The 16,342-nt window shown below is 40.8% G+C and overlaps 1 protein-coding gene across 5 annotated transcripts in view; it reads right to left on the bottom strand.

The window, feature by feature from the left end:
* sox6 (SRY-box transcription factor 6) overlaps positions 1 to 16,342 on the bottom strand; it is a 172,872-nt gene that overhangs the window by 98,245 nt on the left and 58,285 nt on the right. For all 5 annotated transcript variants that reach the window (XM_084716580.1, XM_084716603.1, XM_084716587.1 and 2 more), the window contains 2 exons: positions 15,541 to 15,781; positions 11,564 to 11,774 (listed from right to left, as the gene is read on the bottom strand). In XM_084716580.1, coding sequence (XP_084572706.1) covers positions 11,564 to 11,774; positions 15,541 to 15,781 — 452 coding nt within the window. The remainder of the gene's footprint in view (positions 1 to 11,563; positions 11,775 to 15,540; positions 15,782 to 16,342) is intronic.

The following is a 16,342-nucleotide window of genomic DNA, read 5'->3' as shown; positions in this document are numbered from 1 at the left end:
GCCTAATAAAACTGTTTATAAAGCACATATCTCAAGTGCAGTGGTTAATTTATTTTTTTAACTAGATATTAACAGAGCGAGAAAGCAACAGAAAGACGGCAAGAGAGAAAAAGATGTAGTGATGCATGGTTGGTTTACTAGAAAGAAAAAGTAGACATTACTTCTGGAATCTCAGCCGATGCTGATGAGGGGATCAGCACTTGTGAAGAAGAACATTACGAGGAGAAATATGTGGACTTGATTTCAATTTATAATTTCCATTTGATGTTGGTAATCATTAGGGTCCACACACTGTAATAAATTATAATAATTTCACACAAAAATTAAATTACTGGGTACCTTGCATTGGAGAGATTTTTTGGGTACCCTGCAATTTAACTGTCAGATATAAACTTGCCTGCTAATCAATGCACAAAAACATTCACATTTATTCATCTATGTTAAATTAATAGACGTGCGAAGAAAACGTGGAGTACTGTGATCATGGCTGTTCAGTGTGATTTAGTAAATTAATGGCTGTCTGACTCTACAAGGACAAAAAGAGACTAATAGGATCCACATGAATGCATTACAATTTGCAGTGAAGCCAAGTGTCGGGTATAGACATCGAAACTTTATTTCATCATAAACACTGGACGACGGCGATGTGCTTCACAGATTGAACCATAAGATCTGACATTTAAAAAAGCACAGATTACAAGAATAAGATGGTTAATATACTGTACTGGTAATGCAGCATACAAACTGTAAATGTGTTGAATTTGGCTAAAGGGCTGTGTGCTATACAACTATATTCTAATTTCCAGTCAAAGTAAATGACAGATTTTGAGAGAAAAATCTAGACTCGTAGTGAGGGTATTATTAATTTCTCTCTCTGCAGTTTAGCTTTCTCATTTTCAAATAGTAATTAAACTCATTTATTGAATCTCACAGCCAACTTTGTTTACTGAGATGCCAGAGATTAGGATGCACACATGGACTTTAAGACCAAAGGGCACTATTTTCAGATTTCTGAGAGAAAAAGAAGATGTATGCACACAACAAAAATCTCTACCATTCAGAAGTTTCAAGAGTCGACACAATTACTGAATTAATAAGTTCAAAATGAAATTCTGCTTCCTGCCTTGTCACTGGATAAAGAAATCATGAAGTAACCACAGCACCTCTAAAGGTTAAGCATTCCCACTCGCAGACGGTCTCCATTCATTTGCCCACAGCTAAGTGTCTCAATGTGCTGTTGTTCAAGTTGGTTCAGCAATAATACAAGCTGCATTTTTCTTTTCAGTCAGGACTTTTCCTTTCTTTTGGATACAGAGCCATATGGACTGAGACCTCCTGGCAAAGATGGAGAAATTTGCTTCTCATGACCAACTGAGCTCATTGGTCCAGCTCACATCGGGGAAGCTAACGGCAGGCTTACAGTATCAGCTTTGTTGAGCAAAAAGCCACCCACCCAGAGGAAAAAATGACAAAAAAATAAGTAAAAGAGGAAGATGAGGTGTGCAGGAAAGGAAGTAAAATGATTCCCAATCTCCTTTATCCAATATTATGCTAATTGGAACATGAATAGCAAAAAGGCGACAGCAACAAATCATTAATCCTAATTTCAAATAATAATGTCAACTAATCGATTGAATTTCACGATGTGCAATTGACAATGTGGTCTTAAAACATATTAACCACCTGACTGGTGCAGACTTTAAAAAATGATCCTGGAGATACTTCCAAAGAGAAATGATGTTCGTCAAATAATTATAATCATTGGCACTAAGGCTTTGCAGTGCAATAAAACACATTCCTATTCGTTTCTTCTGACATCCTCATCTCATCTGCTGGCGCATGTAATGTTATTGAGCAAGGAGAAAGAAAAAGCATTGAGTGGGAGGAAACATCTGTTTCATCACTGCTGATTAAAGAGTCTCTTTGTTCAAGAGGCAACCATCAAAGTTTGGTGTAAGACATGCTTTCTGTTTGGGAAAAACAATGCAAATATGTTAATAGGCTGCATGTACACCAGTTGTCATGTTTGCTTGTGTCAGGGCGGATCTCTTAGCTGGATGGCTGACGTACGTCTGACTTACAAAACAAGCCCGCAATGTGCTCTGAAATCATTAGCAGGCCACAGAGGCTGTCTGTGCCCAGGGTGTGAGTTACACTCACACTATTTTGATCCTCGGTCAGATGACACCGGCTCTTTTGTCAAGTTATGTGTGGAGAATGCTTGGGAGCTGAATGCCACAGCTAGGACAGTGATACTGAGCTGGCACACAAGTCTCCCAGTGTAACCCTACTGCAGGCATTCACACACACACACACACACGCACACACACAGCAGGACACATGTGCCCTCCCTCTGCACCCCATCCCATTGTGGAATAGCCCCTGTTCTCCCTATTTCTGACCACCGCAGCCCCTCCCCCCTCCACTGTCCCGACTATATGAAGCCTGTCTGCATTATGTTCCTTCATGTTCCTTTTAGCTGCATTTCCCAATTCTTGGCGTCACGGCCCACTGACAGATATAGTAGCATTAATGGCTTCTGCCTTCTTATGTGTCAGTGTTTCATGATCTCTGTGCCTCTCCAAATACTGGGGTGTCACATAAAACATTCAGGTCTTTACACACTGCTGCTGATTTAATCACCCATATACAGCTCTGAGGCAAATCTATTGTTTTTTTTCTAACTGAAAATATAAACATTTCCCCAAATTGCTACTGCACACTGTGACGTCACTGACGAGACATACCTACAACCAGTGCACTGGTGTGTGAGTGTGTAAAGACAAGCAAGCCTCTGTGCAGCTCTGGCTGTGATTTGTCTCTCAGAGACACCCGTTTCCTCCTATCAAGGGGTTCCTGTGCAGCCAGTAAGCCAGGATCACAATGGGAGTTTTGTGCTGCATGGGTGCAGGGGGACACGCTCAACAGCTGAAACCCGGGAAGATGGCCCCTGGAATGCTCCACAGCAGTTGCTACTGTTGACTAATCGGAATATGAGAAGTGGGGAAGGTGATCTTGAATGCAAAGAATGGCACATTGAAGAAGCAGCTGCTTGTTTTGTCATCTGAATGACCAAGACAGCAGAAAGGGTTCCCGTTCTGAAAGGGGCAACAAAATCTATATCTTAGCTTGTGTAAAGTGAAACCTGTGTCGGCCCCCTGGCCCCTGTCGTCCTGTGGTGGATGTGCCAGTGTTATGTGAAGGCTGTGTTTTGGAACAGATAGTAAATACATAATTCAGCAGAGGACCAGGCACTCTGCACTCCCTGTTCCCCTCATACAGCCACTCCATTTAGCCCTGGGCTCTGATCTCAGTCTGGCAGTGGAGCAACTTTGTCACTGGAGAGTAAGATGGGGTGGGAGACAAAAATCTTAGGAGGAGGGAAAAGGTTGATCTGGATCAGGTAAGGGTGACAAGATGGTGGAGGGAACGTGGAAGAGGGGAGAGGAAAAACGAAAGGAAGCAAAAACTGGACACGGAGGAGGAAGAGGATGAAGGAAGTGAGATTAGGGAGTAGTGAGGGGCAGGGTATCTTTTTTGTGAAAGTTCACATGTCAGGCTGGCAGGCTGCCCGCGGCATACAGCCGAAAAATCTATTTAACGTCTGCTTCACAGGGTGACAAGAGGGTTGATTGGCAGAGAGCAGAGAGCCGCTTTTGATCATGTGTCCTAACAAGCGATTCCAGCTCATGTCTCTTCAGCCTGAACAGATCTACATTACCTATTCAAACAAAAGTGACAGACCAGAGCACTGCTCCGCTGGGCTGCTGCACCACGCCACAGGCCAAGACAGAACACACACACATGCACACACACACACACACACACACAGAGGAAGGCCCCCACTGACACATACAGTATATGCACTCACACACACAAAACTATATTGGCCATTTGATCAAATAGATTACTTGCATCAAGATAAGTAGCCTGCTGAAATCATGTTGACAGTATAAAGAACAGATTATTAAAGGAGGTGGGAACGCGGCAGTAGCACAGGAGAAATGCTGGTGCTTGACTGATGTTTGGCCTGTGTGAGTCCTGCCAAGAGGGTCCCGGCCTCGCGCTGTCCGGTAGGATGCTGCTCTCAGAGGCAGCGTAGAGCTATGTGTGAAGAATGCCTCAAAATCGGCAACCAAGGCAACTGGATTTGCAGCCCTCATTGCATATGCATAGAGTCAGAGGCTCATGCTCAGATCATTATAACAAAGATTCCTATTAATTAGGTGGGATAAAGCAGAACCAGATGACATGGCAGCTGGGATGAGAGGAGAGGGGAGAAGGGAGGGAAGTGTAAGAGGAGGGGAGAAAGTGCATCAGTCTGTTTGGGGGGGGAGGGGGCCGGGTAATGTATAATACAGACTGCATTATACGTACAGGAGTATACTTTTGGAAAACCTTTTAGAACTCTTTTAATGCTACATTTAAACTAAATACATTTCCAAAAGATAAATCTGTCTGCGCTATTAAGCACCTGCAGTCAATTTCCAGCAAGCCTCCGTCTGTTTGGAGTCAGCAGGGGCTGTGACACTGACGGGGTGACAGTGTTACAACAGAGTCAAGAGTTCATCAGTGCTAATCAGACCACAGGCTTAGAGCTGATCCTATTCTCTTCCAAAGCTTTCACCCATCCCTGAATCTCATTACATGGCCTGTTGTAATAGAGGATAATGACCTGGGGCTATACACACACAATGCTGATCACTCCCCCGCACTCAACCTACTGCACAGTCATTATACAGTGATAATACACAACCTCACCAGGGGGATTACACTTATAAATAGAGGAGAGGTGAGAAAGGCAGAGGAAGAGGAGTAATAACATAGGAACACATACAGTATACTCGCATGTATGACCCCCATGGATCTGAACGCAGTTGCTTCAATGGTGTGGTTACCTGCCACTGTAATAGAGGCATTCTTTTTTCAGCAGCCATTAAATATCCTTCCACCTGAGATTAAAAATTGGTCATAGTTTGGCTGAATGGTGGTAAGGCTCCCCTTTGCTAAGCTAATTAGCCGTGACAGTGTCAAAGGAGTCCAGGTGTTGAGTAGTTTGCTTGACCACCTATTATATCCACTCTGACACTCTTGAGTATTAAGGACAGACATCCTTTATTTCTGTTTTTTTCCTTGCATGTATTTCTTTCCTTGACTAAAGACAAGCATCAGTAAAGCAGGATAAACATTTTATTTCCTATAAATTCTTCACAATAAAAGCCCCCCATTATTTTCTTCTCTATAAGCTTTTATCATGAAGTCACAAAATGAGGAAATGGTGGGTTTGCATTTGCAGTAACTTTACAGGACTTCTATACAGCTGAAAGTGAACATGAAACAGTAAAATGAGGCAGATGCCTGAAAGTATAAATAGCAGCTCAAGAGAGAAGCTTAACTTCAAACAACAGAGATTCAGCTTGAAGCTACAAAAGTACTGAGAGCTGAACACACATACTTATAAAAACACCTTTCTCTCTGTTCTCCTGCACAGACAGGAGCTGAGTCTCATCTTTCCACTGTGCATCAGAAAAAATAAACAAAAAAACTGAAATAGGCAAACTTGTTTACTGACAAAGTGAAAAGGGTCAATCAACTGTTTTTTGGCAGGTTAAGCCACATTTTAAAAAAACCCTTAATGTCCATACCAATTTTGTTGTAAAAAAGAGATAAGTCTCAAAGTGTGTCTGCATTCTTTTTTTTTCTTTCATGGAGAATGGTTAAGTTATTGATATTAATAGATTATAGCTATAGATTATACATGAAAACTAAACTAAAATGCATATTATGTAGAATTTTCCTATAAAATGATTATTATAAAATAATAATAATTATTATTATTATTATAAAAATGATTATTATAAAAATAATAATCATTTATGACCCACTAGATGTGTGTGGCAGTGCCTGTATCAGCAGAGACCCTGATCTCTACCTGTATTTTCTTATTTTCTCTTCAATTTTTTGTGTTCAGGACCCTTTACAAACCCAAAGCATCTTTATTTTTGATAATCTTGAACCTTTAACTAATAAGAAACTGTAACACTGGAAGGTAGATACACAGCTCAACTGAAACAACTTTAAAAAAAATACTAAACATGTTGGAATGGGAGCAACTAACATTCTTTTTTGTTTGTTTGCTCATATCTATATGCTTTACTTACCAGACCAAAAAGAAAGAATGAGACTCCGCCTGTCCCTACATCCCACTCAATAACACAAAGATAATAAAAGATACATAACTGCATCCAATTCAGCAGTGGTTTCACTGGCAACAACTCAACAAGCAGACCCAGAGCCCAGAAAAATCCCTAAAAGCCAAGACTGCAAGCTTAAACCGAATTACCCGTCCTTGTCTTGGGGACGATCATAAAGACTCAACACACAAAGTATTTTCTGTGTTGACTTGCACAGTATTGATTCATACTTTAGTGCATTATATAAAACTGTTCTAATTGCATGTGAATCAAATCAAGGTCACCTTGGGTTTTTATAATGGTGGCTATTTTTCTTTTTCCCCCTAATACTTTATACTGACATTTTTAACTCTTGACAAGTGCTGTCTGGAGACCTACCCATAAATAATGCATTTACAATACCTAGTAAATAAACATGGGGCACAATCGTTAGCCCTGCTGGCAACTGGGCCTAATAGAGCTTTTACAGCAAAGGTGACTATTCAGCTAAATGCGGTGCTTGCTGCTGGGAGGACATTTTCATTCATTAGCACAGTCACAAGCACTTAAAGCACTTTAAGGACCAGAAATGGAGAGGAAGGGTGGAAGGATAGAGAGGGTGAAAGGGTACAAATATATAGAGATGGAAGAATGGAAGAGAGATACCTATAATACCGACACCACCTGTATTGTTAAAATGTTTATATAAGGCATCATGGTCAATGTTTTTGAACGGACATATACAGTATTACTAAAATAAGGCAAATATTTGCTTAAGTGTTGTCTTTACCGTCTTATCTCTGCTTAAAGGAATTACATGTAAGAATCTTAGTTAAAAAACAAACCAAAAAAAAAAAAAAAACTATGAAGAAATAAGTTAGCATGATAAACAGTTAGCCCTGGCACATCATGTCTCGTACTGACTTTGTAACTTAATTTAGCAAGATTTTATACAGGTAGCTAATTGACCCTTCCTAAGTCCCGCCCCTTCTTGCTCTTTGGTCAAATAACTGTTTACCTCAGTTAACTTTAGCATTTTCCAATAAAAGCTACATATAGGTTCAAATTTTAAGTAAACTAATGTTAGCAACACACTCTAACTAGCTAGCAATGGTTGACGTAGATTGACTAGCTAGTAGCAAGCGTGCATTTTGCTAACGTAAGATGTAAATATATGTCGCTGTCACTGACTTTAATATTTGGTTTTGTTTTCAACATATACGAGCCTAGCACATAGCATATCTAAGTACAAGAAACATGACAGGAGAAAGTTGGCTGAGGTACCAATCTTATTCAACTGCCACTGGAGCACAGGGTGAAAAGGAGTGGGACTTGATAGTTGGAAGATGATATGCTACCCCTAATTTAACTAGAGTATGAATTCAACTGGTGGCCAATTCTTACATATACTGTAAAGATCAGTTTACCAAAATCCCCTAACCTAATCCCTAACCATTCAGATAATGTACTTTTAAGCTTAGTTTTTACTGAAAAGGTGAGATATCAGGCTTTGGTGATTCTGACACCACAACAATAAAATGAAACTGATTGGAATTTCAGACCATAAAAAAAAAAAAATCACATGTAAAAGGCTAATAAAGACGTCCAGGGAGCTTTCAAAACCAAAGCTTCCATCAATGTTGGCATCACTTTAAGTGGTATGTCACGTTCCATATATGAGCAATGTACTGTGTAAAAAGTGCACCACAGACCATTTGTTTTCCCAACACACTTGAGGTCACCGCGTTCATCCTCAGCCCACCAGGACAATGAACTATCTTGACCAGACAAGGAACTCCAGAGAAGAATGGCAGCAGATGGTGAAGGGTCTCTGAGGACCTCTGTGATCCCGACCAGGCAGGCACCAAAGAAGCAGAATTAGACACAACAGTTGTCATGCTTAGATAAGCGATATATTTAGCTCGTCTCTTGCTTGTGCTACATTAGCGACATCATTAAGACAACAAATGGCTTCTCCAACCTTTTTGTATATTCTTTAATAGGTTAATCCTGTCCTTTTCAATCTCTAGTGATGTCTCTCCCCAGAAACAAAGACATAAGATTATGATTTCTCAGAGGTTTTCAGGAGGTTTTCCTTTGGCACTTTCTGAGAGTCCCTCTCCCTCCATTTTACAGTAATCACTGATCATCACCACTGAAGCTTCCTCAAGTGCTCTCAAGAACAGAGTATCTCTCAGTTCCTGCAGCTTGGGGACAGCACACTGAACTTTGTGAGGCTCTTGTCTTCTGCTGTGTTCCCTGCTCGGAAACTAATTTCCTCCAACAAGGGAGTTTATTTAGGTGGTGATGATACACAGTGCATGAGGCAGACCAAGTCTCTATTATTAACAGGAGATTAAAACAGCTGTATGGCACTCTAAAGCACCCTCTCCTCCCTGCGCTAACATACGGCCCTGGATTACAAGCTGCACTTGACCATTTAAATTACTGCAACAACCAGCCTTCACCAGCTGGGGCTCATTACCATAACGCTCGCTGTCACCACAGAGAGCACTGACAATCCTGGCCCGAAAATCAACTCCGTGAGGAACAAGACACTTACAGCATGAAATATGTTCTTACTTGAAGTAAAACAAAGAACTACTCGCAGAACTGATTTGCTTTTTTTTTTTTACCAACCAAAATTCGTCCGCTAAGCTACTGTGGGTCAACAGGACTCCCTAAAAACATATTATTTCACCCAGGGACGGTGCCTTATGTCCTGCGTCACACACAGATAGGCCTTTTCCACCAACATGAACCCAACCCCGTCCTGGTTCATGCACCTAATTTTGAACCAGAGCATTTCCACCAAAAATAGATCCCTAAAGGGTGGTTCCCAGCTGGGACCAAAAGATGGCAGCTTTTTCTTGGGAAGCAAAGTGGGTGTGTCTTTTTTTTTTTTTTTTTGCATTTTGCAATGTCCTCTGTAGATGACATCCTTGATTAAAATAGTTCCACTCAAACTGGTGAAGCTGACTTGCTACATGGTGGAAAAGGGTCCAGAGTGTTGTGTGCCCGATTCTCGTTGGCTTGTGTTGGGTCCTCTTGTCACTTTTTGGATAAGCTAGCAAAACCATAACCTAAAAATGTATATTCATTAACCTAATCTTTGCCTTAACCCCAAGATTAAACACACAAGGGACCTCAGACTGAATTGTAACTTCAAACATGGATGATTTTTTTTATTTTTTGTGATCATTGATACATGTAAATACATCTATTTTTTTACTCCTTTTGCTGCTGGAGTACCTGCAACTGTGACTAGACTTCCCTACAGATTTTCCAATGACTTTTACCTGATTGTAGATAAACTCTTAAACTGACCATCTTAACTTTATACTGGAAATATGTACACCTAATTAGAGCTAAAATATATTGACATTTGAGTGGACTACATTATGTCCAACAACAAAAAACTGTCAATTTCCATGTACATTGGCATGAGTCAAATTACATAAATCATAGTAAAACATGAATAGTATTTTCACATTCATAGTTGACATGCATTAAATAAACTGATCTCATATTATAAGTATGTTCTCACAGAGCTCGCCGTGCACTGCTACGTCATGCAAAACCACACCCATCGGCATAAAATACCAGGTTTTTAGGGAGTCTTACAGGCCTTCTGTCCTTGGCCCAGTGACAAGAATACCAATAGCAAGAAAGCTGCATATTCCTAATATTCATGTCTGTAGATGTAGAAGAAAACTAGAATTCAGAAGAAACCCTCATGAACTCAGGAAAAAAATGAAAACTCCCCACAGAAGCAAATGTATTCGCTGTATTGCAGATGTATCAATTACAGTACAAATAATTAAATTTTACACATCTGGAAAAGCCTTAATTGGCCTAAAGGGTGAAAAATTGTTGGCATGCTTATGTGCACCAGAATGTTTTGTGTGTTTAACGTTTCAAATACATCTTGACCTTTGTTGGTCATTTCAATCCGTTTCAATAATCCAAACTTTTCAGATTTCTAAATAATCTCTAAATTACAGGTGCTCGGATGAATGAGGGCTGATTGTTCTGTCTTTTATTATCTCTAAACGACACCACAAATAATCAGTCCCCGTATCAGGACAATGTGGCTAAATGATTATCTGGTGAGAGGCCTGTGATGCTCTGATGCAAAGATCACCAAACGAACACTTAAAAAAGAAGTGGCAAATTATTTTTAGGCTAACAGAGGTCTAATTTATTCGTCTGATGAAGTGCTTAAGCTAAGAGCTCCCCAGACACTAAATGAGACACATGCATTCCCAAGGGGGTTTAACATTTGATTGGATGTAGTTATATTACTACAGCCCTAATTAAGAAGGGGGATGTGTTTCAGCAGCTCTTTCAAATATTTGTTTTTCCGCCATACTCTTGATAGACTGCAGGCTGTGGGAGGGAGAGCCGAACGGGGTAAAACGGGGTGCAGATATGACACAGACCCAACTGTCTTATCTCAGGAAAGGAGTTTTTCTATGAGTGTAATTGTAGGATAATGAAAACTCTGTAATCGTCATGGTGCGCTGAATAAAATGAATTATTTAGGTATGTGAAACAGGTAAAACCAGTGAGCAGGGCTTTGTGGGTAGCAAACTTTGATGAATACCTGCACCGAGTGAAAAGTGTTCTGTGTAGCAAAATAAAAAGAGGTAATGTTCCTGGCGTCAGGTCAGCACTATGAGTTTTATAGTCAAAGAGTTTGCCTTGGCATGGAGGAGGACCACACTTATGCTGAGGTGCATTGCCACACAGTCTTTGTCACATTGGAAGAGGTTCAGAACAAACTGGAAACACAGTAACGTCAGTATTCCCAGCGTGTGTGTGTGCCCGCTTGAGTGTGTGAGACAGAAAGATACAAGAGAAAGGAGGCAGACAGTCAGGAAGGTGGAAACGTATAAAAAGAAGAGAGAGGGAAGATTTGGAAAGACCAGACAAAATTGTATTTTGAAAAACTGCTGAGTGCCTGAAAATTCAGTGGTTGCAACTAAGAATGTTACATTATCAACTTTTATTCACTTTCACTTCAGTGAGTTTACTCAAAATTTTCTGAAATACAAATTTTGGGTTGTTTCTAAAACTCAAAGATTTAAGTTTATCTAAAGAAGAAAAAGAAACTATCACAACAAAATATTAGTTGATAAAATTATTTCAGAACTTGAACTGAACAGAATTAAGTCACCTTGAAATTTAGTGTTTTCCAACTTTTTCATCTCCAGCTTGTGTGTGTCTGCACGAGTGTGTGAACCAGAAAAATACAAGAGAAAAGAGACGGACAGTCAGGAAGCTAGAAACGGATAAGAAGAAAAAGGGGAAAATTGGGAAGATCTGGATGAGATAAAAGGTATTCCTCCGCCCGTTTACCCCAAACACACACACAGATGGAGTCATACCGTCTTGCTCTGTCTTTGTCATCTCCTCCAGCTTCTTCTGCTTCAGCGTGTCCACTACGTCTGCCAGGCTTCCTTTGCGGCGCTCTGGAGTTCCAAACGCTGATCCGCTCAGCAGGTCACTTCGCTCCCGGGCCCCCTCCTCCGGCTTGTGTGGGGAAGTGGAATTGTTCCGGAAGGAGTACAGGGAACATACTTTATTGCTGTCAGATTCCTGTAAGACAAACAAAAGTCGGGAGGGGTGGCAACAAGGGATGGGATTTATATTAAATGATGATGAGTGTGTTTCCATGTTCTGTCAGGGCTCCATTGAGCTTTTTTGACAGTTTTTCATTCAAATGCAGTGATTGCTGGGTAGTTTTAGCGACTCAGGGGCGATTTGGCCGTATCAAATGGCTCCTTCTGTGGCTTTCACACGGCAGCTTCTGTGTCTTCGACAGAGCTAGCTGCGCGGGTAAATGAGACATGACAAGTGAAAAACTGAGATGAAATGATGAGGTACACTTTCATAGGGCATATCCATAATGTGCTCAGGCTTTACTTTTCATCTGCAGAGACTACACAGAGAAACCTCCCCAACTGTAATTTCTCAAATTGCTTTTGAGTGTGCATTTGTGTTGGGGTGACTGCTGTGTAATTTGTTCATTTTCTAGCGGAGACCTATTCTCAGCTGAGTGCCTTGAGCCATCGTAAATCTGTGTCCTGTCTCAAGCTGTTGTTGTTTTTCAGTCCCACCTGTGTATGGTTTAGTATTTAACTAAGGGTCCTGTCTCTGGCTGACTGGCTGAGTGCTCCCCGTGCACAAACAGAGACATGAAGAGAACGGGGAGAAGAATGGGAGAGGGCTGGAGGGGGAGAATACTCTGCACATGGGAGTGTATAGTCAGCAGCACGCAGACCATGGCTGAGGGTTGCATCTGACAGAAGGTGGTGTTAATTATGGTTTGTGGAGTCTGAGAAAGCAGAAGGTAGCTAAGCAGCCAGGAGTTTGCAGCCTTTAACAGGGGAACACTTAGCTCTGATTTAAACTTTGGCCCTCCATAGTGAAGAGAATAAACACGACACACATCCGAATCCAACACATACTCATGGAAAAGTGAGCTTTAATCAGCAGCAGTGTGATAACAGAGTGTAATACAGCAGGGTTAAATGATAGAAACACGTCTGGAGCCACTGACAATCCTAAATAAAAAGTCAGGAATGTGGTAAACTAGGCAGGAGTGTTGACAGTGCCAAATTCTCATCCCTGCGTTGCATGTCGAGCTCCAGGCAGAGTTGCAGCGGTGTGTAGGGTGGTCTGGTACCAAGCGCCAGGGTGGCACGACCTACCGGCCGACTATGCACCTCCCAGCCCTGTGTTGGATGATTATGCGGTGTGGCAGAGACAGTGGAGAGTGCTTGAGGGGAGTGGAGCAGTGCTGGGTTAATCAGCTGGCACGGGTTCAGGGCACAGCCCACACAGACGCATGGCACAGCAGTGGAGTCAGGTAATCAGCAAAGGCAACACTCTCATTCCTTTCGCCTTATGCCTTCCCCTTTTCTTTTCTCTCTATCACTCCCTGTCGTCCTCCATTTTACCTTTCCAATCTTTTCTCTTTTGCTCATTTTGTCTAGTTTCACTTTCTTTAGTAAAAAAAAGTTCTTAAAACAATATATCCATAAAACATTTACACTCCTAACAGAACAGTATATGAGTTGAGAATGTCTCTTGTGTCCATACGACACAAGATAAAGGATATAGGAGGCAATAATATATAATATAAACTAAGGCTGCAACTGACAATTATTTTTATTGTTGATCAATCTGTTAATTATTTTCTTGATTAATCGATTAATTGTTTGGTCCATGAAGTGTAATAAAAACTGCGAAAAATGTTTATCAGTGTTTCTCAAATCCCAAGATGACGTCCTTAAATGTCCTGATTTGTTCACAACTCAAAAATATTCAGTTTAATTTCATAAAGTTTTTCTCCTTTTTCTTGAAAAATTACTAAAATCAATTAATCGATTATCTGTTGGTTGACCATCAAATGTTTGGCGATCAATATAATAGTTCAAAATTAATCAATTAATTAGTTACATGTTTGGGTAGGAGTGCTTCGCAAATTGAGTTTTCTTAAGGTGCTTTTTGGATAAGGGATACATGTGTACTCAAAAGTCACAAAAAAAATCTCCAACATGCTCTCTCTTTAAGCAATTAAAAAGCCTTTATTGTCACACCATGACCATGTTAGACCTTAAAACAAATAAACTCCAGCGCTTCATTAGGGAGTCAAATGATTTAATGTCATAACTGCATATCAAATGTGTTCATGTTTTTTTTTTTGTATCCCCTGATGTTTTCCTCATTTTTTTTAACTGAATGGAGATTTTTTTTTTGTTTGTTTGTTTGTTTTCAGTTTTTCCATCATTTAAGACCGATATGATTTTTTATCATTTACTTTTCTTTTTTTTTTTGCCATTTTTGCACTTTGTAGACATTATTCTACAGAGGTGCAACACAGAATAAATAATTTAACATGTGAAATAGTAGTAACAAATAGTAGTATTATAGTATTTATAATTAATTTAAACATTGGTTGTTGGTATTTAGACACTTGTCATCATAAATCTTAGTAAAATCCTGTTACTGACATCCTTTAATCTTCCACTAAAGACAACACCTGAGTGATCCTTTGCGTATCAATTACCTACACTGTCAGCATACACACCCCAGCATCATGAGCAGGCTGCTACACAGGCTATTCAAGTGTCATGCTGGTGTGTGTGTGTGTGTGTGTGTGTGTGTGTGTGTGTTTGTGTGTTGTGCTGTAATGCTGAGGTGTTCAGGGTCTCTGTGGCCAACTGCAGAGCTACTTCAGAGGCCCTCTGGGTCTCTTTACCACAGACCCGTCTGTCACAGACAACCACCTGCCTCCCATGTCTATTGCCCACAAGTGCCTGTGCTCTTCTTCGCTCCGCTCACATCAAAGCAGCTCCGCACTCACAACGTACAGCGTTTGGGGTCTGCCTGCAGATGTAGCTTATACACAACAAGAAAAACAACACCCGCACACGGAGGACAAGACATGTTTCTTTAATAGCAGCAAGGCTGCATTTCCCTCCATCGGTCATGATGCAATTTTATATGGCGTGCACATTATTCAAGGGAGAGTTAGAGGTCCTCTGTTTAACCTAATAATAGCTGATGGTTTAGTGTTTGGCAGAGCAGCCTATCTGAAGATCCCAGAGGTTTCACAGCATTAGGGAACCATGGGACTGGAGCTGGGGATAGAGTATCGGCTGAGCTTCTTTGTACAAGCCAGGAACAATGAGGGCCTGCTGAGTCTCGATCTTTAATACCCAAAAGAGGACAGAAAGACACTAGCGTACACGCATACTGTAGGTTTATTCTGTTTTACTCAGTTTTCTCTCAAAAGAAACTTTAACTTCTCCATTTATGCTTCTCCAGCATTCAAACTGTTTTCTTTAATTCCACTCTTATCATGAGGGTTTAGAATTTAAACAGAACATTCATCCTACTAAATGGAAATTTAGGTTTAGACAGTTTAAATATCTGTTTTTTTAGGACTGTGACTAACAATTATTACATTATTGTTTAATCTGATTATTATTTTCTTGGTGGTTTGGTCCACAAAATGGTGAAAAATGTTGGTCAGTATTTCCCAAAGGCCAAGATGATGTCCTCAAATGTCTTATTTTGCCCACAGCCAAAGGTGTGGACAAAATAAGACTCCTCTCCTCTTTACTCCTTTACAGTCATAAAGGAGTAAAGAAACAAGAAAAAATTCATATTTAAGAAGATATTTATTCATATTTTTTAATCGTTGCAATTTTTGGTTTTATCTTTCGAGATTTTTTAAGGTATATTGCGTTATTCACTCTCAACAGTACTACCGACTAGTGCACCGTGTAATAAATATCACTAGCAATTACATTTCTTTTTTTTTGCATGTGTGTAGTATGTTGCCATGTCTCACCATGCGCTGTTGGGCTGACACCAGGCTGTCCCAGTCGCTCTCTGGGGGTACACTGCTGAGCGGCTGCATTTCATCTGGATGGGCTTTCCCATGGAGCAGACTGTGCAGGGGCAGCTGTGGTGTGCCGTGGGCTTCAGAACTCTCTTCTTTCTCCCAAGACAAGTGCTCCTGACTCATGGCATCATCTCCATCAACCACGGAGGCGAAAGGAGACGTGGCTTGCTTGGAAGACATGACTCTGCTGTAGAGCGAGAAAAGAAGACAGAATAGAGTCAGGAATCCTGCAAGGATCGTCAGCTATACATGAACAGAAATGCTGTTTCCTTGAGTCTTTCATGGACGTCTGGCGGTAACATTCAAGTGACTGTGCGTGGCTGTAATTGGGGTTAGAAGTGGTGCACCTGAGTGCACTGAATGCTCCACCTGACTGTCACTTGTAGCTGCTCCAGCCTGTGGAGTTTGCAGCAGGCCATGGGGTCCCTAATCCTTTGTTTAATGCAGATGGATGGCTTGATCTAGGGCTGGAACTGTGCCTGCTAGGGTTCTGGCCGAAACCCCAAGACAGTTACTCAGGCAGTAGGTCAGCCAGGCAGTGGAACTAACATCCAGATAAAAAGTAAAATAACCTCATGAATTATCAAAGTTTTTGTTGTTTCTTTCCGTGATAGCATTCTTTTTTTTTCATTTCTATGCTACCTGAGCAATCTCTTATCTTTTCATGTTGATTTGATTTGCTTTTGTCCTTCAAGCATCATATAATTTTCCTTGTGGGAGTTGATTTCACTCCATCGCAGTCAAATAC

The sequence above is a fragment of the Lutjanus erythropterus genome, chromosome 1 (assembly GCF_056507025.1).
Source record: "Lutjanus erythropterus isolate fLutEry1 chromosome 1, fLutEry1.hap2, whole genome shotgun sequence".
Classification (NCBI taxonomy): Eukaryota; Metazoa; Chordata; class Actinopteri; order Lutjaniformes; family Lutjanidae; genus Lutjanus; species Lutjanus erythropterus.
Note: the sequence above shows the minus strand (reverse complement) of the source record. Positions and strands in the feature narration are given on the sequence as shown.